The 21,903-nt window shown below is 38.3% G+C and overlaps 4 protein-coding genes and 9 non-coding genes across 17 annotated transcripts; 7 read left to right on the top strand and 6 right to left on the bottom strand.

Moving 5' to 3' along the window:
- Position 1: 1 nt before the first annotated feature.
- Positions 2–9,468, bottom strand: unc-75 (RRM domain-containing protein; the record flags this gene model as incomplete). Of its 4 annotated transcripts, NM_060557.7 has the most annotated exons (9): positions 2–518; positions 1,310–1,459; positions 2,763–2,840; positions 3,202–3,586; positions 4,080–4,427; positions 4,606–4,767; positions 7,410–7,504; positions 7,694–7,787; positions 9,308–9,468. In NM_060557.7, 9 exons carry the CDS (start codon positions 9,410–9,412, stop codon positions 391–393), a joined length of 1,545 nt encoding a protein of 514 aa, NP_492958.3. The 4 variants fall into 4 exon arrangements, with proteins under 4 accessions (NP_492958.3, NP_001300407.1, NP_001300408.1 ...); NM_001313478.3 differs by lacking the exon at positions 1,310–1,459 and having other exon boundaries at positions 391–518; positions 9,308–9,412; NM_001313479.3 differs by lacking the exons at positions 7,410–7,504; positions 7,694–7,787; positions 9,308–9,468 and having other exon boundaries at positions 391–518.
- On the top strand, positions 4,957–5,026 carry C17D12.14. The gene has a single exon (NR_050588.1). It is a non-coding gene; the product is annotated as an Unclassified non-coding RNA C17D12.14 (non-coding RNA).
- Positions 5,451–5,503, top strand: C17D12.11. The gene has a single exon (NR_050587.1). It is a non-coding gene; the product is annotated as an Unclassified non-coding RNA C17D12.11 (non-coding RNA).
- On the bottom strand, positions 6,516–6,587 carry C17D12.17. The gene has a single exon (NR_101626.1). It is a non-coding gene; the product is annotated as an Unclassified non-coding RNA C17D12.17 (non-coding RNA).
- Positions 9,469–13,956: 4,488 nt separating the features above from the next.
- Positions 13,957–14,018, top strand: C17D12.12. Its single transcript, NR_050586.1, has one exon. It is a non-coding gene; the product is annotated as an Unclassified non-coding RNA C17D12.12 (non-coding RNA).
- A 358-nt stretch (positions 14,019–14,376) lies between these two features.
- C17D12.5 (UBC core domain-containing protein) lies at positions 14,377–15,652 on the bottom strand. Its single transcript, NM_060555.7, has 4 exons — positions 15,425–15,652; positions 14,986–15,075; positions 14,783–14,936; positions 14,377–14,556 (listed from the first exon to the last, which is right to left on the bottom strand). Exons 1-4 carry the CDS (start codon positions 15,461–15,463, stop codon positions 14,420–14,422), a joined length of 420 nt encoding a protein of 139 aa, NP_492956.2. The 5' UTR covers positions 15,464–15,652; the 3' UTR covers positions 14,377–14,419.
- Positions 15,645–18,971, top strand: spe-9 (Sperm transmembrane protein 9; the record flags this gene model as incomplete). 2 transcript variants are annotated; one of them, NM_060554.5, is made up of 16 exons in its annotated part: positions 15,645–15,712; positions 15,774–15,874; positions 15,937–16,013; positions 16,061–16,168; positions 16,389–16,677; positions 16,728–16,802; positions 17,032–17,098; positions 17,156–17,261; positions 17,305–17,444; positions 17,689–17,887; positions 17,936–18,020; positions 18,064–18,224; positions 18,279–18,455; positions 18,504–18,571; positions 18,622–18,764; positions 18,812–18,971. In NM_060554.5, the coding sequence occupies 16 exons, from the start codon at positions 15,667–15,669 to the stop codon at positions 18,953–18,955; spliced, it is 1,986 nt and encodes a 661-aa protein (NP_492955.1). The 2 variants fall into 2 exon arrangements, with proteins under 2 accessions (NP_492955.1, NP_001129750.1); NM_001136278.3 differs by lacking the exons at positions 15,645–15,712; positions 15,774–15,874; positions 15,937–16,013; ... (2 more) ...; positions 16,728–16,802; positions 17,032–17,098 and having other exon boundaries at positions 17,236–17,261; positions 18,812–18,955.
- Positions 16,258–16,356, bottom strand: C17D12.15. Its single transcript, NR_050585.1, has one exon. It is a non-coding gene; the product is annotated as an Unclassified non-coding RNA C17D12.15 (non-coding RNA).
- C17D12.t3 lies at positions 16,263–16,344 on the top strand. The gene has a single exon. It is a non-coding gene; the product is annotated as a tRNA-Leu (tRNA).
- Positions 16,855–16,927, bottom strand: C17D12.t2. Its single transcript has one exon. It is a non-coding gene; the product is annotated as a tRNA-Lys (tRNA).
- C17D12.10 lies at positions 17,514–17,603 on the bottom strand. The gene has a single exon (NR_050584.1). It is a non-coding gene; the product is annotated as an Unclassified non-coding RNA C17D12.10 (non-coding RNA).
- C17D12.t1 lies at positions 17,520–17,592 on the top strand. The gene has a single exon. It is a non-coding gene; the product is annotated as a tRNA-Lys (tRNA).
- Positions 18,972–19,724: 753 nt separating the features above from the next.
- On the top strand, positions 19,725–21,858 carry pals-1 (Protein containing ALS2cr12 (ALS2CR12) signature). The gene is made up of 5 exons (NM_060553.4): positions 19,725–19,790; positions 19,842–20,095; positions 20,530–20,701; positions 21,055–21,210; positions 21,535–21,858. Exons 1-5 carry the CDS (start codon positions 19,728–19,730, stop codon positions 21,778–21,780), a joined length of 891 nt encoding a protein of 296 aa, NP_492954.2. The 5' UTR covers positions 19,725–19,727; the 3' UTR covers positions 21,781–21,858.
- The last annotated feature ends 45 nt before the right edge of the window (positions 21,859–21,903 follow it).

Here is a 21,903-nt window from a genome sequence, read left to right as displayed (position 1 = left end):
AAAATTTTTTCAAAATTTTTTTTTTATCATTTTAGCATTTCAAAATTACAAAACACACAAAAATCAATCAATAGTGACTAGAGGTACGGTAGGAAAAAACGCCGGGGGGAGCTGCAATAGACTAGAGACACAATGAGGAAAAATATAGTGAAAAGTGTTTGTGTGTGTGCGGGGGTACATGCTACAGGTGTTAGGGTACAAAGTACAGAAAAAATAATACAAAAATACATATATAATCAATCAATAATGGCACTGGATCAAATAGAATTCACGAAAAAAAATTTTAAAAAAAAACATTTTTTGAAATTTTTTCCGAAAAAAATTTTTTTTGCTTGAAAAAAATTTTTAAATTTTTTTTCGAAAAAAATTTCAATTAATATTCAAAAAAAATCAATAAGGACGGCTCTCATTTCTCGGACGTTTCAGCTGCACTTTCAGACGCTTCATGCCAATCTGGAAGCCATTCATGGCGGTGATAGCAGCTTGTGACGAATGGATGTTGTCGTACGACACGAAACCTAAACGTTGGTGGCATAAAACCCATTTTCGTGAAAAATTATTGTTGAATTTGGATTCTACGTAAAAATTGGGAAAATTTGACCCCCATATTGACTAGGTTTGGTGGAAATTGAGATTTGGAGCATTTTCGGGGCTCGCGGAGCCCAAGAATGCTCCATTTTTCAATTTTCAGCAAATCTAGGTAACATGGGTGTGATTTTGCAGGAAATTCTAGTGAAAATGCTAAAAACTCTGAAAAATCAAATTTTGAGCTTTTCTGGCCTCTAAGAGCATTCAAATGCTCCAAAATTCGACCCAATTTTTGAAAATTAGTCGATATATGTGTCAAAATTTCGGAAATCTTATGGAGAGTTTGAAAATCCTAATGAAAGCATTTTCAGAACTGGCAGAGCCCAGAATTTTTTTTTCGGGCATTTTTTGGCTCGGGGAGCTCCGAAAAATGCTCCAAATGTAAAAATAAAAAAGATAGGCCAAAATTTTACAAGGAATTCAAACTTCCATCTTAGAGCTCCGTGAGCTTTGAAAATGCTCCAAACTAGAATTTTGGAGCAAATTTTGAGAAAACGTTCAGAAATGTTCAAAATAACGGTTTGGAGCTCCGGGAGCCCAGAAAATGCTTCAAATTTTCAGAATTTGACTTCAAAATTCGAAAAAAAAAATTTCCTAAAAACCATGACTTCACGAAAAAGGGGTATATAGTGATAATATAGAAAAAAAGAAACATATTGAGACATGTAATATATATATATATATAAATATCCAATAAAAAATATCAATAAAAAACACGAACCGAAGCACTTGCTCTGATTAGTGGCACGGTCGACAAACACTTTGGCGGACACGATGTGGCCGAACGGGGCGAACATTTGAATGAGCTCCGCGTCGCCAAACTCTTGCGGCAGGTGATAGATGAAAAGGTTGCAGCCATCGGGACCAAGCACTAAAAGAAAACAAGAGAACAATCACAATACTCCAATATATATTTCCTACTTTTTTTTTTCATTTTTAGTCTAAACTTTTTAAAAGCGTTATTTTCAAATTCAGCACGTCGAGAGCTTTCATTTAAGTATAATCATGACTAGGTTTGAAGAAAATTGTCAAGTGACAATTTGACAATTTGACAACTGACAACTGACAATTAACAATTTCACATTTTTAGGTGGCTAGCAACTTTTGGAACGGTTTACCTTGAGAAAAACTAATAATTTCCACTTTTGAAAAATTGTGTGCCAATTGTCATTTGTTACATTGTCACTTTGTCAATTGTCATGACAAATGACAATTCTCTCAAAAACCTATGCATGACTATACTTATGTGAAAGGTCTCATCAAGCTGGATTCAAATATAATATTTAAAAAATTCAAAATTCGAATATTTGTCAATTGTCATATTGTCACTTTGTCAAATGTCATGACAAATGACAATTGTCACAAAACCTAGTCATGACTATACTTATTTGAAAGGTCTCATCAAGCTGAACTTGAAAATAACACTCGAAAGTTCAATATTTTCAATATTCGACAAATTGTCATTTGTCAATTGTCATGACAAATGACAATTCTCTCAAAACCTTGTCATGATTATACTTAAATGAGAGGTCTCAACGAGATGATTTCAAAATTCTTATTTTAAACTCTTCAAATTATATTTTTGTCGGATTGTCACTTGCCAAATTGTCAATTGTCATGACAAATGGCAATTGTCACAAAACCTAGTCATGACTATACTTATTCGAAAGGTCTCATCAAGCTGAACTTAAAAATAACACTTAAAAATTCAAAATTGTTAGTATTTGTCAAATTGTCATTTGTCAATTGTCATGACAAATGGATAAATGACAATTCTCTGAAAACCTAGCCATGATTATACTTATCTTGAAGCTCTCATTTCACTTAATTCAAATTTCATAAAATATCTTCTTTTTTTTACGTTTTCTCTACAATAGTTCTTGAAATTTCACGACTTCTTCAACCACAATCTCTCAAATATTCCACCTGTACAACTACCATCACAAGCGTCAAATTGAGAAGGGAGTGAGAAAAAATATTGAGAGAAATCAGAATATGGAAAAATAAAATAAAAAATATGAAAAAAGATATGTGATGACCGCACAACAATCGATCGAATATATTTTCGGCACAGATAAAATTTCACAGGTTTTTCACGAAAAAATAATGATTTGCAAAACAAAGAAAACTGGCCTATAAGTAAATTCTGTAAGTAAATTGTCTGAAAGTCTCACCTTCTCTGGGTGTCACCATTGGCAGTGCTGCAGCGGCTTGTTGCTGGATTTGGGCGAGTTGCAGGGCGGCGGCGGCGTCTAAAATTCTCATTTTCTGAGTTGGGAGAAATTTTATCCATTTTACGAGATTTGGCTCATTGAGAGCTTTCATTTAAGTATAATCATGCCTAGGTTTGGGGAAATTTGTCAGATGACAATTTGACAATTGACAAGTGACAAATGACAATTTTCACATAATTTTTCATAAAATGCTCACTGAACCTGATCGCCAAAGATGGTTCAAACCCCACTCATAAAAGTCCGCAATTCATACGTTTGTCAAATTGCCACATATCAATTGTCAACTTGTCATGACAAATGACCATTTTCTCAGAACCTAGTCATGATTATACTTAAATGAAAGCTCTCACGGAGCTGAATTCAAATTTCAACAACTCACTGTGCTGGCTTTCCATCCCACTTAACAAACTGCTATAGTTTGCTGCAGCAGCCGCAGCCGCCAAGCTTCCATAGCTACTCGCGGCAGGATTCTCAGTCTGAGCATGTGAAGCCGTCGATGTCACCTGAGCAGTCTGGTGCTGATGTACTTGTGCATGAGAATGAGCCACCACTGCCTGAGCCTGCTGAGCAGCCTGTTGTTGAGCCAGAGCTTGAGCTGCTAGGGCGTAATGTGGATTCTGAGCTGCTGCGGATTGAAGTTGAAGCTGTGCGGCCAGTTGTTGTTGCTGTTGTTGTTGCTGTTGAGTTTGTTGGGATAAAACTGGGTTTGCTGCTGCCTGGGCTGCTGCGGCGGCAGCCTGAAGTTGCAGAACGTGGAGGGGATCCTGAAAACAATCAATCTGAGCAGGTTCTAGTACACAAATTTGAATTTACCAAGTTTCCAGCTTCAATTTAAGTATAATCATGCCTAGGTTTGGAAAAATTGTCAATTGTCAAGTTGTCAAAATGTCAATTGTCACTTGAAATTTTTTCCAAAATAAGACATGATTATACTTTTCAAACAGCCCTTGGTGAGCTGAACGCTATTGTTTTAAAATTGTCATTTTCAGAACAAATTGTCAATTGTCAATTGTCATTTGCCACATTGTCAATTTTCCAAAACCTAGCCATGATTATACTTTTTTGAAAGCTTTTGGTGAGCTGAACTCTCTTGTTTTTAAATGGTAATTTTTTGGAAAATTGTCAATTGTCAATTGTCAAGTTGTCAAATTGTCACTTGACAAATTTTCCAAAACCTAGGCATGATTATACTTATTTGAAAGCTCTCGGCGAACTGAATCCAACTATCCAATTTTCAACTCCTGAATCTCAACCTACCGTAGTCTGCTGCTGTAAAAGTGGCAAGTAAGCCGCACTAGCCATCGCATTGGTCTGTGCAGCAAGTGATTGTTGCTGTAGAACCTGCTGATATGCATTATATTGCATGCCAACTTGATTCACAAGCATCGGATTTAACATTCCCATTTGTGCAGCCATCTGTTGCATTCGCCGATTTTGACGCTCCTTCTCAGTGTCCGCGTATTTGACCACAAGACTTGAGCTGGCTCCGGGCATAGTTTGTGAGCCATGAAGAGCTGATATTGCCATGTGAGCGTCCAGGCCGTGCTTGTATTTCACAAATGCACACCCTTTGGATGCTCCATCGGCTCCACGGAGCACAGTTACCTGAAAATTATAATTCTTTATTTGGAGAATATGGGGAACAAATGGTTTTGGTAAAAAATTCCCCCCAGTTTTTCTTGAGCCGGATATGTCAAGCTTTTCGCCCAAACTACCCCTCATTCATCATTTTTCTCGTAGCACACGGCTTTCCGGAAGACACAAGGGCTCACCGAGCACGTACCTCATCAAGCTCTCCAAACGTGGCGAAAAGAGCACGAACTTCATCTTCAGACTGTTGTTTTGAGAGCATTCCGATGAAAAGCTTCTTGTCGTCCATTTTGTCTTTTGGACTCGCCGGACGGCTGTCTGTGTCTGCTGGTTTCACCTGCATGGCTCGGTTCATCTGAAAATGCACAATCTTAGATTTTGAAGTTTTTTTCTGAAGGGGTAACTCATCAGTTTTTGAATTTTCCAAAAATATTGATTCAGAGCCAAGTTACAGCGTATTTAAGCTGGTGGCCTAGAAATCCAAAGTTAGGCCATGGATTTTTTTTGTAATTATTATAATAGTGTTAACTGAGAACGTTTTGAAACAATTTTCAAAATTCAGAAATTTTGATTTTAAGCCAAGTTATAGCGGTTTTAAGTTGGTGGCCTAGAAAAATTCTAGGCCACCAACTTGAATCGGTCCTAACTTGACTGAAAATCAATATTTTTAAATTTAAATTTTGAAAAATGTATTAAACTTAACAATATATTAATATATCTATTCTTCAAGTTCAAGTAATAATGGCCTAAATATCGATTTTGAGTCAAGTTATGGCGATTTGAAGTTAGTGGCCTAGAAATCCAAATGGTGGCCTAGAATTTGAAAACTACTAATCACGCTAGTTACATTTTTTAGCTATAAAATCGATATGAGCACCCAGAAACCCGGGGGGACACAGGCGGTTCGGAGCATATTAGGGAATATTGGATTAAGGGAATATGAGTAGAAGGGAAACGTTTCTCATAGAATTTATAATTATATTCTATGAAAATCTAGAAACTAAAATTATTAGCTACTCAGTAGTTTTTACAGAACTTAAAAATATCGATTTTGAGTCAAGTTATGGCGATTTGAAGTTAGTGGCCTAGAATTTGAAAACTACTAATCACGCTAGTTACATTTTTCAGCTATAACTTATATTTTGAAATTTGAAAAAATATCGATTTTCAGGCAAGCTAGAGAAATCTGAAGGTGGTGGCCTAGGATTTTTCTAGGCCACCAACTTAAACTCACTTGAACTCGGCTCGAAGTCAACATTTTAAAGTCTGAAAAATGTTGTGATTTAAAAAAAAAATAATAATTACTATTATTTTGTATCGTATTAAACTTTTTTGCGCTCAAAAAATATTGATTTAGAGCCAAGTTAGAGCGGTTTTAAGTTGATGACCTAGAAATGCAAAGTTAGGCCATGGATTGTTTTTAAAATTGCTATAATAGTGTTAACTGAGCACATTTTGTAACACTTTTCAAAATTCAGAAATTATGATTTTAAGCCAAGTTATAGCGGTTTTAAATTGGTGGCATAGAAAAATCCTAGGCCACCAACTTGAAACGGTCATAACTTGACTGAAAGTTAATATTTTTAAATTTTGAAAAATGTATTAAACTTAACAATATATTAATATATCTATTCTTCAAGTTCAAGTAATAATGGCCTAATTTTTTTGGAGCAATTTGGTTTTCTAGGCCACCTACTTTAAACCGCTGTAACTTGGCTCAAAGTTAACATTTTTTTGAATTTCAAAAACCAATGTGCTGAAAAAATGTTTTTCTATAACCTAAAATTATTTTGTTACTAAAAATTCCATCAATAAACTCACAAAATTATACAAAAACTAGTACTAAATAAAGTTGTTCCTCCAAAACACACACACAAAAAGTTTTGGCGAGCGCACAAAATGGTGTTGAAATAGTGTCGAAAAGTGGCGGGGGACACACACACACACACACACACACAGATGTGTACCTAATCCAATTCCAGGGGTCCGTGGGGCGTACCCTCCTGAGCCCCCCTGTGCGCGCGCATACTAAATTCAATCAGAAATTTCCGGCACAAGCCGCCGCGCAAAAATTCGTTTTTCGCAACGGAACTGCGGTCAATTTGCTCAAATTTTTCTTTTCGTCTAGCTTTTTGAGTTTCTAGGCCACCGTTTGAAGCGTTTCACTTTTTGGGCCTTGGTGGCCTAGAAAAGTGAAAGTTAGGCCACGTTTTTTTGCTGAGTTCAGTTTTTGATCTATTCGATGGAGTCATCGTCGGCAAGCTTTTTTTTTTTCATTTTTCAGATTTTGAAAATATTATTTTGAACCAAGTTATGGCAAAAAATTTTAAATTGGTGACCTAGAAATTTCAGTTAAAATTCTAGGCCATCACATAAAAGCTTCTGTAACTTTATTGTTGTTTTTGAATTCTAAAAAACGCTGCCAACACGATACGACGTTCCACGCAAAATAAGAGGTCGTGGCCGATTTTTGGATTTCTAGGCCACCAACTTTAAAATATCATACCTTTGTTAAAATTGAATATATTTTGATGTTTTTGAAAAGTCTAGTGAATTTTTAAATGTGTTTTCAATTTAAAATTTTTTAAAAATTATCAATTTTGAAAATTCTAGGCCACGAACTTCAAAACCACAAAACTTAGCGAAAACTCAACTAGTGAACTTATAAAATATACATTTTTAAATTTTCTAAGCCACCCATTTGATTTTCTAGGCCACCTACTTCATCTGACCATAATTTTGCGTAAAATCGTGATTTTTCAGAAATTAAAAAACTAGATATACAGTATGAATGTTTATCTACTATACTAACAACTCAAATTTTAGATTGAAAAAAATTCTAGGCCATCAATTTGGGTTTCTAGGCCACCAACTTCAATTGGCCATAACTTTAATTCAAATCAAGATTTTTCAAAGTTTTAAAAACAAATATTCAGAGCATTTTCTATATTTTCAAAACAAACATTTCATTTTTCCAAAAGGCAAACGAATACTCACTCCAGGCAGCGTTTTCTGATCGTGAAGTGTCGCCTGACAGCGGACGGCGCTGTCTCGATGGCAGTAGGTGAGAAATGCGCAGCCTTTGTGCATACCTGAATGCATTTCAATTTCTAATGAACCGTGATTCCGGTACTCTAACCACACCCTGTCAGGCTTCTGGTAGTAGTAAGAAAATTTTGTGGGGAAATTTTATCTAGCAAAAAAATTTTTTTTTTTTGGATTTTTTTTTTCAAAAACATTTTTTGTTGAAAAAAAAACAAAAGTTTAATTTTTCTGCTTACCTGTATATTTGTCCTTAAGAATTGTGAATTCATATATTTTACCAAATTGCTCAAATAGGTGACGTAGATCTTTCTCTTCCAAGTTTCGGGGGATCTGAATTCTTAGATATAACTTTTTGCGAATTTAAAAATTTCCAAATAAATTTTTTTATAAACATTTATTACAACGCTAAATATTTCATAAAATCTATTACATTTGTAATTTTTAAAACGGTTCGAAGTTGGTGGCCTAGAAATACAAAATGTTAGGCCATTAACTGAAAATCAATTTAATATTTTTCACTTTTTGCGAGTGTTTTGTACACTGACATCATTTTGAATTTTAAAAAATTATCGATTTTCCGCCAAGTGACATCATTTTAAAGTTGGCGGCCTAGAAAACCAAATAACACAAAAAACTAGGCCATTATTACTTAAACTTGAAGAATAGATATATTAATATATTCTTAAGTTTAATACATTTTTCAAAATTTAAAAATATTAACTTTCAGTCAAGTTATGACCGTTTCAAGTTGGTGGCCTAGGATTTTTCTATGCCACCAACTTAAAACCGCTATAACTTGGCTTAAAATCATAATTTCTGAATTTTGAAAATTGTTACAAAATGTGCTCAGTTAACACTATTATAGCAATTTTAAAAACAATCCATGGCCTAACTTTGCATTTCTAGGTCATCAACTTAAAACCGCTCTAACTTGGCTCTAAATCAATATTTTTTGAGCGCAAAAAAGTTTGATACGATACAAAATAATAGTAATTATTATTTTTTTTTAAATCACAACATTTTTCAGACTTTAAAATGTTGACTTCGAGCCGAGTTCAAGTGAGTTTAAGTTGGTGGCCTAGAAAAATCCTAGGCCACCACCTTCAGATTTCTCTAGCTTGCCTGAAAATCGATATTTTTTCAAATTTCAAAATATAAGTTATAGCTGAAAAATGTAACTAGCGTGATTAGTAGTTTTCAAATTCTAGGCCACTAACTTCAAATCGCCATAACTTGACTCAAAATCGATATTTTTAAGTTCTGTAAAAACTACTGAGTAGCTAATAATTTTAGTTTCTAGATTTTCATAGAATATAATTATAAATTCTATGAGAAACGTTTCCCTTCTACTCATATTCCCTTAATCCAATATTCCCTAATATGCTCCGAACCGCCTGTGTCCCCCCGGGTTTCTGGGTGCTCATATCGATCTTGCTCGCGGAGCACAGCGACAAACTTGACACACACTCTGACGATGGAGTATGCGAGACGCCGGGAGATATCCGCGTGGTGTAGAGGGGGAGGGAAAAGAGCAAATTTGGTGCAGAATGGGCTTCACAAATGGGGAGAGAGGGAGGGTATCAGCGTCACGCGATTTGTAGAGGGAAATGGGAAAAGTTAAGGTTTCTAAGAAAATTGAAAAATCAAAAAAAAATCAAAAACTTTTCACAAAAATCCACCCCCATATTGCCTAGAATCCCCCCAATTTTAAAGTTGTGGGTCTCACCACGACAACTACAGTACCCCTGCTTTGCGGCGGGACCTAACACGCAGTCTAACAAAGTTTTGAAAATCTATATTTTCAGAAATTCCACAAACCCCAATTTTTTTCAATTTTCAGCCCAACCAACCTGCCCGACAAAAAGCTTAATAGCATCCGGATCCTTCACCGGAAACCCATTTGAATCTGTCGACGAGGTGCTACTGGCGCGCATCTCGTGCTGCTGCTGCCCCATATCAGCAGCCGACGGAGCCGGAGCAAGTGCAACTGTCGGTGGAATGGTGACAAGCTGCAAATTTGTGAATAATCAACAATTTACATATGTTAGATGGATAATTTGGAAGCAAGAACAAAAATTAGAGACAAAAATTGAAAAATCTTTTACCAAAACAAAGTTAACTGACAAAATGTTTATTAAGTAGTTTTCTATATTTCTGTAGTTAAAATGTTCAAATTATAGCTCAAATAGGCCGAGATATAGTCCATAAAAATTGGTAAAGATCAGACATAGTGCATCGATCAAGATATGTCTACAGCTATTCTACAGCTTTTAGCTCAGTTGCTTTTAATTTTATCAAAATAAAATTAACTGACAAAGTGTTTATTAAGTGGTTTTCTATATTTTTGTAGTAAAATTTCTTTAATTATAGCTCAAATAGGCCGAGATATAGTCCATAAAAATTGGTAAAGATCAGACATAGTGCTGCAACTCAGTTTACTTTGATTTCATCAAAAATTTGAAAAGAAAATTATTTTAAAAAACTTTTTTTCTATAGTTTTCTAGAGGAAATTTTAGGAAATTGAAATTTTTTTTTGAAAATGAACCGAAGTATATGGCCTGGAAAATTGGAGGGTATAATAGTTGCACAGCAAAATTTTTTTTACAAAAACGCTGGAACTTTTTTTAAAATTTTTCTAGGTATTCATTTTTTCATTTGGCATCCAAGTCTCTTTATTTTGGGTCCCACCACGAAACCTACAGTAGTCCGGCAGGTTTTCGTGGCGGGACCCATGGGGGTCAAATGAAAAGTATTGGAGTGAAAAAAAAACATTTTTACTAATTGTAAGAAAGAAAACTGGAAAACTCCTTTTGAAACATTCAAAAAAACAAAAGTTTTTTTGGAAATTAATTAAATTTTTTTTAATTTTTGCATGCTCCTTTTAACTACTAAATTTTATACTCAAATAAGGGCCTTGGAAGCCTAGTTCTAGGCCTGGACTACTAATTTTTTTTCTTCAATTTTTACAGATTTTCAGAAGTAACGAGCACGTCACAAAGAAATAATATTACTGGAATATAAAAAATCCCGAAAATAATATAAAATTGTGGCGTAACTAAGTCAGGGAAAGTGAGAGAGAGAGCCGCTACAATTCATGGAAGCTAGTGAGTGTTCGAGAAGCTGAAGGGGAAGAAGAAGAAGCCAAAAAGAGAGTGAAAAGAGAAAGAAGAAGAAGAAGCCGTGCTGCTCAGTCCCCCCACTCGCGCACCCCTCTTCATGAAGACGTGACGCTGGAGACGCAGGTGGTGAGAGATTGGGAGAGAGGAGGAGCTTGAAAGAGCACCTCATCTCAAGAAGAGCCACGATTAAGGAGATCTTTGCCTTTCAGAGCCTTGCGGGGGTTTTGAAATTGGCTGAGCGGCGACTGTGTAACGCATCAAAATTAGAGGCTACAAAATTTGACAAAGCTGATGCTCAATAGAGCTCAATATTGTTGACAGATTCAGAATATCAGTTCTATTACAAAAAACAGGAAGCCATGTTTATTGTGGGGATTCTTTGGTGTTACACTTTACACTTGTGATCTTGAAAATGTTTAGAAAGGAGCATCAGAAAGTGCTCAACTATATAATTGTAAAAAAGTAGATAGTTGACACTTTTTGATAACCTACAGAGAAAAGAGCTGCCTTGGTCGATGCACCATGTCCAAAACCTAGCTATGGGCCTTATTCAACTTAGACGGCATGTAATATAAAGTTAGAGAAAATTTGGTATTTAGCATTGTTTTTTACGAAGAGAGTCGATGCACCATGTTCGAAAGGTATCAAAAACTAGAGTATCCATTAGAGTATCCGGAATGGGGAAATTGTTTTAAAATGTAGTATTCGTGCTCCTCAAACTTACGAATATAACAAAACTTACGAAATATAACTGAAACTTACGAATATAACAAAAGAAAAACGGGAAAAATCCGTTAACATTGAGCAATTGAAATCGACGAAAGCGGATGAAAGCGGATTAATTTCAAATTCGCGCGTGAATGAATCATAGGCCACCAGGCGATTCCTAGGCCATATTCGTTCAACAACACATTGATTTAAATGCTATTTTTCAAACTTTTATTCGTTTTTCTTTCTCAAATAGTTTGAGGAAACTGGGAAGAAGAAATTGTATAAAATACTTTTAAAAAACACAATATAGAACAGAATTTAAATTCGAGCAATCCTCGTGGCCTAAGATTTCGCTAGTACAATTTTTATGATTTTTCGTCGATTTTTCTGACTCAATGTTAACGGATTTTTCCCGTTTTTCTTTTGTTATATTCGAAAGTTTGAGCACGAATACTACATTTTAAAACAATTTCCCCATTCAGGATACTCCTTTTTCAAGCTGCAAAATTTTAAGCTTTTCAAATGTTGAGAATATTGTTTGAAAACCACAACGAGGATACGTTTATCGATGCACCATGTCCAAAACCCAGTCACAAGCTTAGCTTCTCAGTGAATTTTTCTAGCAGAGTTTTAATTTAAAAACTTTTTGAGAAGATTTCAAACAACTATGAAACTGGAAAAAATAGTAACTTTGACGGCTTGTATCTCGACTCATTTTTGAGATAATCAAACATGCTCAACTACGAAATTATACAAAAAACTAAGATGAACATTTATTCAGTTGATAATGTTTTGGCCAAACCAAAGAGAATTGAGATATAGACTGTCAAAGTGAATGCACCATGTCTACCTCTACCTTCTCAAAAGAGCCATTCTCTCTCGCTTAAAAGTACATATCCGGAGGAAAGGAAAGGCAGGTGCGTGTCAGATTACATGCTAAGGGCTCTTTTGTCTTTCACCCCCAAAACTTCTATGCATGAGATTTTCTGCTTCTCTGCCTCCGGGGCTCCCAATGGACCAACAACGATTTTTCATCGAAATTCGCGTAGACTTATCCATAACAATAACACTGTGTGAAGCCCTGCTTCGGGGTGTTGGGAGGCTTCAGAGCTTCAAAGTTGTGAAGACTTATGACTCGAGAATTCCCAAAGGAGATCTTCTACGTCTTCTTCCTTCTTCTTCTTCTTCTGCCTCCTAATTCGGGCTTGACGGATTTGATGTATCGCCGCTCGGAAGGGGGAACAGATGGCTAGCAGTAGTAGTAGTAGGGTGGGTAACAAGGCATGAACGGTCAGAGGCAGGCGTGGAGAGGCAGCTGTCACCGGGAATCGTGGTGGGAAGGGGACAGATGGTCCGAGTATCATTATTGTACAGAAGACCTACATGGAATTGGAATTGTAGGAGATAATAGAGGGGGGTAAGTAGAGTCGATGCACCATGACCTGGGCTCTGCAATTTATTGGAAAAAGCTTGGGAAAAACTTTTAAAAATTCTGAAAAAATGATGACATGGTGCATCGAGCATGTTTCTTTCGTCACTAATAAACCTGACAGGTGGTGGTGAAGTACCGAATCGGAACATGGTGCATAAGAAAAGCGGATTAGGGAAAAAGAGGTCTTTGATGAGAAACGCGTTCCTAAAGAACAGGTGGTAAAAAATTTTCATTTTGATTAGAAACAAATTTTGCAAGAAAAATCAAGGGGCAGGTGGCACCGGAATTTTCAGACGAAAATTTGAATTTTTAGGGAAAAATTTGGAGTCCGGGGAGTCACAGTGAAAGTAGAGAATTTTCTGAAAATTTGAGTACATAATTCAGTACTTCTACAGTACCCCTGCAGTGCCCCTAAAGTAACCATAACAGTATCCTAAGGTTTCTCTACAGTACCACTACAGTACCTCTACATAACCGCTACAGTACCCCCTTACAGTACGACTACACTAAACTACAGTACCCCACACAATATCATTACAGTATCCCTACAGCAACGCTACGTCAACCCTACAGTACGCTTACAGTATCTATACAGTACCCATACAGTGTCACTACAATACACCTAAATTGCTGACCCCCCCCCCCCCCCCCCCTACTTGACAGACGATACAGTACCAGTACCCCTACCAAAATATTTCGTTTTTTTTTTCAAACAATTAAGCTTGGCAATCCTGACCTACTCTAAATAATTAGACCATAGGCCGTGCATTTAGGTGTATGAGGGATTAAATAATGGACCCCCCCCCCCCCCACTCTCAGAGACAGATGGTACTGTATCGTCTGTCAAGTAGGGGGGGGGGGGGTCAGCAATTTGACCCACTCGGATGAACTGTGATTAAGTAATGGATTTCACGAATGGGCAATGTGTTTTTCTGAGGAAAATGAAAAAAATTCAGAAGAAAAACATGCTAATTCAATAATCTTCCCACGGCTGTCAATTATGGGGACTGTTTTTTCAATATTTTGGAAAAATGAGACTTCGGCAAGTGAAGGGTTCCTATGTATATTGGGATTAGTGTACTGTCGGGGGTACTGTAGGGTTACTCGAGGGGGTACTGTAGTGGTGCTAGGGGGATACTGTAGGGGCTTCTGTGAGGTTACAATTGTGGTACTGTAGGGTTACTGTAGGGTTGCGGTAGGGGTTCTGTAGTGATACTGTAGAATTGCTGTCGGCTTACTATAGTGTTGCTGTAGTGTTGCTGTAGGGTTACGGTACAGATACTGTAGGGGTACTGTAGTAATAATTTAGGATAACTCGAGGGGTTCCTTAGTGGTACTGTAGTGATAATTTAGTAGTACTGTAGGCCTATTGTAGCGTTACTGTAAGGGTATCATAGTGGTACTTACTCGATGGAGTACTGTAGCATTACTGTAGGGTTACGGTAGCGTTTCTGTAGGGGAGCTGTAGTGGTACTGTATGGTTACTGTAAGAGTACTTTAGGGTTACTGTAGGGATGATGTTGGGGTACTGTAGGACTACTGTAGGAGTAGTGGGACTGAGACGATAAATTCTTAATTTTCTTCAAGTGGTTTGGTCAGTCACCCATACATCCCGAGAAGTCTATTCCATTTCCACCTGTTTCAATGTAAAAAACTCAATTTAAACATTCAAAACTTTATTTTTTCTACTCAAAAATCAATCAATCAGCTTTCTGTGGCGACTTTGCAGGCGAAGCACTAGTTGGCGTACGTGCTTGTGGTGGACGGATGCGTGGAAGAACCGGTGCACGGGGGACCAGGTCTCGACGCGAAATCACACTGCAGGCTTCGATAAGGACTGAAAAATGAATATTGTAGGTTTAAGGTAGGCACATGGTAAATAAAATTTCGAATCACTAAAAAATTGTATCAGTAACCAGACAACAAACAAGAGATTATCAACGGATTTAGTACTGAAGCCTCTGAAAAAGAAAATAGAAAAATCCGGTTGTTTTGCTACCAAAAAAATACGTTCAGGATAATTTTTTCGCTGAAAAAAGGGGAGAATTATCGATTTTCTCTACCTGCAACAATTCCGGTAGACGGTTTCCATTGATTTTCCTCCAAAAACAGGAATTTCATATTTTTATCAGTTTTGCAAGTGATCGCCGGCGGCGAGAACGGGAATTTCGGCGGAATTGCGACGGTTACGATGTACTCGGTGTAGGGCGGTCCGTACTGAAATTTGATTATTGATTTTTTTTTTGCGTGGCGCCGCCGCTCTCACCGTCTTTAGAGTCACGTCAAAGCAAGTTTTCGACGGCGGCGGCTCGAATCTCACCGCGTAGAACATTCCAGAACCCTCGACAGCCGACGCCTGGAAAAGAATTAATATTTAGAAAATACATCGATTTTTGTTCTGAAAGTAGGGCTCCCATGAGGTCGCCGCATGAATAGTGTGGCGCGGAACCGCAAACATGTCGGCCGCTACCAAATAGCCGCTCCACACACACAGCGGCGCGCGGTGTCGGCGTAAGGCCGGCCGGATAGGGCCAGAGAGGGGCCGGCGTGAAGCCCGAATTTTGCGCCTCACTCAGTTGGGAGCCCTGGGAGCCCCATTTGAAACATTTTTAACTTTCCCAGAAATTCTCGACAATTTTCTGAAAACCTGTCGGTTTTTTTATTGATTTTTCCCCAAAAATCAATAAACTAGAACGCTAACTCACCACGACGCTATCGATCCGTTTTTCGCAAACTTTTTGCATTATTACTTTGAAATTTTCGTGAAATAAATGTTATTCTGGTGTTGGTTGTGTTGTTTTTTGCCGTCGACAGTGAGTTTTCACGTTTTATCGATTTTTTCGAGCATTATCGATTTATCCCGAAAAATCAATAAACTGGAACGTCACGATGCTATCGATTCGTTTTACGCAATCTTTTTGCATTATTGCTCTGAAATTTTCGTAAAATGAATGTGATTCTGGTGTTGGTTGTGTTGTTTTTCGCCGGCGACTGTGAGTTTTTCATGTTTTATCGATTTTTTTCGGAAAAATTATCGATTTTTTTAATTTTCAGGTGCAAAAATCAGAAAAATTATTGATTTTTTGGAGAAAGATGCTCCGAATGATATTGAAAAAACACCCAACTATAATGAAGAAAGTCTGGCGGTGAAAAGGGTAAATTATCGATTTTTGCGATGGGGCGCGTTTGCATTTTTATGGAATTTAAATATTTTTAGAACAAAAACTTCAATCCTTGTCTGGAAAATCCGAAAATTTGCTCAAATCGGGGAAAATGCTTGCATGAAAATGGAAAGTGAGAGTTTTTGCCAACTTTTCAGATTAAAAAGGCAATATTTTCAGCTTCTATTGCATTTGCCCGGTCACACATTACGGAAAAACGTGTGAACACGTGTCAGATCAAACGAATTGCGAGAAACACTTGTGTCAGAATAATTCTACGTGTGTCAGGTTGGAAAACATTCGTTTTTTTCTGTGAATTTTTATGGCAACTGTTTCGGTGTACACAAGTTGTGTCTATGCCCTCCAGCCGTTAGTCGCCGGCGGAGAGATGGCCGAGCGGTCCAAGGCGCTGGTTTAAGGCACCAGTCCCTTCGGGGGCGTGGGTTCGAATCCCACTCTCTTCAGTTCTTTTTTTCCCTTTTTTAAATTATCATTACCTCTGTTTCAGCATCAAAAGCCTGCGGACTATTGTCAATACAGTTCTTTTGAGACAAATTCGTGTCCAAAGAAAAGTAAACGGATCCAAAGCAGCTTTAACAAATGAAGAATTGGCTGAAATCGATTTAGAAGTGAATTACGAGTGTATATGCCAAAAGGGGTACTTTGGCGGGTTATGCGATGAGTCTGAAGCAGATCGAACTTGCCAAGAAGTGTATTGTTTGGGCAGAGGCAAGGGAGCAATTAATGCGACTGGAAAATGCGAGTGTGAATGTGAAAATCAATTCTTTGGAGATAGAGTGAGCGTTTACAACTTCAGAATTTCTTCTGAAATATGTTTAAATTCCAGTGTGAACAAATATCAGCTTGCTTCGACACTCAATGTGATAATGGTGGAATATGTGAAGATGTGGTAGATTGGAAGGTATTTTTTTCAAGATTCGAGAAAATATTTTATCTAAACATAGAAAAACGTAAGCCCAATGCGGGGCTCGAACCCGCGACAACCAGATTAAGAGTCTGGTGCTCTACCGACTGAGCTAACCGGGCGGCGTTAACTCTTACAACAGAGGGTCTAGAGAAATGTTGGGTAACAACGAGACTTGATAGACAGAACAAAAAGTGACCTTCAAATTACACACCTTCTATTTCAGACCAAAACCGTCACTGCCACCTGTAAATGTCCTTCTGCGATTGAACTTATTGGTGGTACTGTAACAGGTGGGTAAAAAAAAAAAAAAAATATTTCAAATTCTGTGAATTTCAGAAAAATTTCAGGTGAAAACTGCGAAACCCTTCAAATTCCTTCAACAGCCCCCAAAGAATTTATTCCATGTGCCGAGGGAAGTAATTCGACGATGTTTTTTAAGAAATTCATCGCAAAGTAGGAAAAGTTTATAGAATGGTTGTAAAACTCACATTTTCAGTATTTCCTTGGAATATATGGATGACATTTCGGAGTTGGAAGCAATTAAAAATGACTACAATGATGGGAAGAATGTCAATGGGACGATGACTGATGGATGGTGTAGAAATGATGGGAAGTGTGTACCTGAAGTTGTTCGAGGTAGGAAAATTCAATTACCACAATTCTCCCGGTAACTCAACTTTTTTCTAACACCTTTTTGTCAGTACGTTCGCCGCCCGGTTAGCTCAGTCGGTAGAGCACCAGACTCTTAATCTGGTTGTCGCGGGTTCGAGCCCCGCATTGGGCTTACGTTTTTGTAAAAATTTTTAACACCGCGCTAAAACGTATGCACAAAATTCTGGCCTATGCCTGCCTTGTTCCATTCTCATACCTAATGTTTCAGTGAACAGCTCCCGAGCCTACTACATCTATCGCTGCGAATGTACCAATCCTCTCACCGACGGTTACTATTGTGAGTACAAACGCCATGACTCTTGCTCTTTGACTCGAGAGGAGGTGGCTCGCGGGGACCGGTGGGACGAAAAGTGCACGGATTCTCAACACGGAGCATGTGTGGATATTAGTGGAGTGGCTCATTGTGTGTTAGTGCACCTACCTGCCTGCCTTTTACCTAGTAGCCCTAATTTCAGATGCAAGCCGGACTACACCGGCGAGAAATGCGAAATCTTCGACCCGTGTGCTCGGCAACCTTGCAAGCACGGTGACTGTATCCCGGTAGGCACATCGAGGCCTCTGAAAATCAGCGAAAAAATTTCAGATACCGAACACTGCCGACGTGGCATTCGGCACAAGTCGCTATCAATGCTTATGCCCATTATCCGCAAAGTTGAACCCGGAAAGCCAAGCCTGCATGGAAATTAACGAGAAGAAGTGTGCTCCCGGAGCCTGTGGCAACGGACGGTGTGTTCCTTGTGAGAGGTAAGAGATTGCCTTTGTACCTACCTACCTACCTACCTACTTTAATATTTTCAGCGATGCCGATGACCTGATGCCTCTCTGTAACGACAATGACAATCGCCAGGGATTCCGATGCCTCTGCGAAGCCGGGTACCTTCCACCGTTTTGCAAAGTCCATACAAACCCCTGCTACCAAAACCTGTGCCAGAACAGTGCCACATGCCATATCGACCCAAAGCAGCGGAGTTATGAGTAGGGCTACAAACTACAGATACTGCAAACTACAGTCGTTCTTTTCAGCTGTCAATGCGTCAATGGGACACGTGGCTCGTTGTGTGAGAATGTGGATGACTCGTGTGATGCGTTTGGTAAGTTAGAAGCTTCATGTTTACCTGCCTGCCTACCGCTAAGCCTACAGGAAACAAAATCTGCGTCCATGGAACCTGTATCAATGATGAGTACTTTCACCGGGGCTTCTCGTGTGAGTGTGACGACGGATTTGAGGGTCTCGACTGCAACGTGGAAATCGCCTGGTCCAGTGTGATGACCAATCGGCTTATGGTAAATTACTCAAATAGTTTAAAATATAATATTTCTGCGTGTTTCAGAAGAACTATGAATTTTCGTTGCCACTGGTTGCGTGCTTCGTCTCGCTGGCTATTCTTCTGCCAGTGATTGTGATCAGTAGACGGCGTCAGGGAAGAGTAGAAGAGGCGAAGAAAACGTCAGAAGTGAAAACTGAGAATCCATAAAGACATTTTTTTTTAATTAATTGTTATTTAACATCTATAAAGCTTTGCAAATATCAGAAAGTTTTGCTCAGGAAATGATCGGTGACACACGGATTCATATTTACGGCGCATTGCGTGTCGCGTCGCGGCTCAATTTTAGCTGTAAAACTAAATGTATTTGTCCGTGTCGAATACACGACTGTCCCACGCGTTGTCCGGCGGGCGATTGCCAATGTAGCGCTCAAATTTCAATGAGGCACGTGTAGTCAGAAAGTCCCATTTCGCTTTGATCTACGAAAAATGCGAGAGGTGAGACGCAGGCATCTCAACTGATTTCGCATGGTTAAGAGTGTGCTGACATCACAATTTGTCTGGAAAAAAATTCCCGCATTTTTTGTAGATCAAACCGCAATGAGACTTTCTGACGCCACGTGATGAGGAAGGCCAGAACCCCGTGGTGCTAGTCCCTCTCTATTTCTCACTATTAGGGGGTCTGCATGGTAGGCAGGCATTGATTCAGGTGGCAGGTCTATCCTGATACCTACCTGACAACCTGCCGTAGGTCTCTTTGAAGGTAGGCATAATTTTTTGCCTACTTGGATGACTCATTCTCGAATTGAAAATCAATTTCTTCCGCCGAACCCCTTCATTCCTCATCGTTATTCGTTATCGGTGTTATCAGTCCCCCTCCCTCGCCCTACACATTCATTTTTCCGTCTATCCTATTTTATACGTTCCCCTTGACTTTTTCACCATTTTTTTTTTCAAAAAAAGTTGCATTTTCAACCTCAGAATGAACAAATTTAATGAAGAATATCGAAAAATGGAGGAAGATGCACAACGACGGCATCAGGAGGTTTTTCTATCTTGCTAATTTTAATTTCTCTTTATTTCCTTTTTCTTTCAGCTGAACCGACAAAGTTTGGAGAACGCCGCTGAAATGAAGGATTCCAGACGAAAAATCTTGAATAAGGAATTTGAAGGTGCCATCCTTATAAAACAAGTGGAGCATGAGACAAAGCAGGTTGAGAAGAAACGGGAAAATTTGGAAAAAGGGCACAAAAAGGAAATGAGGAATATGTCAGCTGACTTTAGGAAGAAGAAGAATGAAATTGAAATGGAGCAACTTAAGTTGGCAATCGGGAACCGTGTGGAGAACCAGTGAGTTGGTGTTTTGGGTAGGGCTCCCAGCTAAGTGAGGCGCGGGCCTCGCGCGCCTGGTGTCCTCATGGGAGCCCTAGTTTTGAGTGTTTCTATCTCTAAAACGGAAATAGCTAGCGTAAAATTACTAACTAGCAAAATGTTCATATTAATGTGCTAAACTTTCTGTCAGCTTACAAATTTTGGATAGCTATTCTGGTTTTCGAGATAACATGCTTGAAGCAGATCTGATCCAACAGAACGTGCGCGGAGATGTGTCTTTGAGCTCCACTATCTCTGAAACTGGAAGAGCTATCAAAAAGGTACTAACTGACTATTGCTCTTGTTTTGCTGAACATTCTGCCAGTTTACAATTTTTGAATAGCTCTTCTGGTTTTCGAGATACAGGTGTTTAAAAAAGGTTGAATTCGATGTATGACAATATTGCATTACAGCAACCAGCGAAAAGTGGAAGAACAGCTCAGAAACGAGCAAGAGCGATTTCTCAAAAAACTGCTCAAGTATCACACAACAACCGGAGCAAACCGAGACTTATTCGGAGAATTTCAAAAAGTATTGAAGCCGTTCAACGAGATGATCGGCGAATTACAAGATATAAAACTACGTGTAAGGCAGGCCTGATAAGTAGGCTATCTGCCTATCTCGTGCCTACTTGAACTCTGTCAGCTACCTGACAAAAAGGTGGTAGGAAAGCACTGAAGGAACGCAGACGGCATTGATTGGGCGCCATCACGTCGTGTCTCATTTTGGACTGTTCTTCGTTGATCTACAAAAAATGCGGGAGAAGAGACGCAGAGTTCTCAACTCATTTCGCATGGTTAAGAACGTGCTGACGACACATTTTCTTGGGAAAACAGTCCCGCATTTTTTGTAGATCAAACCGTAATGGGACAGCCTGGCACCACGTGCGCTATCGCGAACCCAGATCGGTGTCGGCTGCATTAATACGAGTTCTTCAGTGTATAACCGATGGAGATGCTGATAACGGTTATATAGAGTACGAAGTGGATTATGTTGGACAGCTGAGACGTTCGGTTTATACAGAAATCGATGAATTTCGAGAATACATTGCGGACGAGAAGAATATTAGCAAAGAAATCGGTATTGCGTGTGCTGTGAGTTAATTAATTAATTTTTCAAAAATCATATATTTTTCCAAGTATTAACCAATTTTAAATTGTTGTTTTTTTTTTATTTAAAAGTACAAAAAAACAAAAGTAAACCTACAGTAGTTCTTTAAAGGCGCACGCTTTTATTTTAAAGTTCGGGCCCTGTCGCGCCAGGACCTCACTTCACATAGGGAGCATGCACCTTTAAATTGGTACTGTAATTTTTTAAAAAGATTGTTTTAATAAGTCGATTGAAAAAGAAAGTTATTAAAAAAGAGTACAATTAAATAGAACAGCAACAGAAACAATTGAAATCTACTTACTTTTCAGATTTACGTAAAAAAACTCGAGCGCATTGCCGATTGTAAGGAATTAAATTTGCTGTGCGATCAACTTCAAGCTGCTATCGAAGGAAAAAATGGCGAAATTATTAAAACTTGCGAGATTTTTATCGACAAATTCACCCAGAAATTCGAATCGATCAGTAATGGTTCAACGTCCGATTTTCATAGGCTTCGGTTGAAGGCTCCGGAGCGTGATATTCCTTCTTCGTCTACTCTAACAATTGAGAATTAATTTCCATTTACGTATTTATTTATTGTGAAGTTTTAAAGTTTTAAATTACAATTTCCATAATAAAAGTTTATTATAACATTTTTTTTTCACACTGTCAGTTTGTGTTACCATTTACTCAACATT

This window comes from Caenorhabditis elegans, chromosome I (genome assembly GCF_000002985.6).
Source record: "Caenorhabditis elegans chromosome I".
Classification (NCBI taxonomy): domain Eukaryota; kingdom Metazoa; phylum Nematoda; class Chromadorea; order Rhabditida; family Rhabditidae; genus Caenorhabditis; species Caenorhabditis elegans.
The sequence above is the reverse complement of the archived record's forward strand: the minus strand, read 5'-3'. Positions and strand labels throughout refer to the sequence as shown.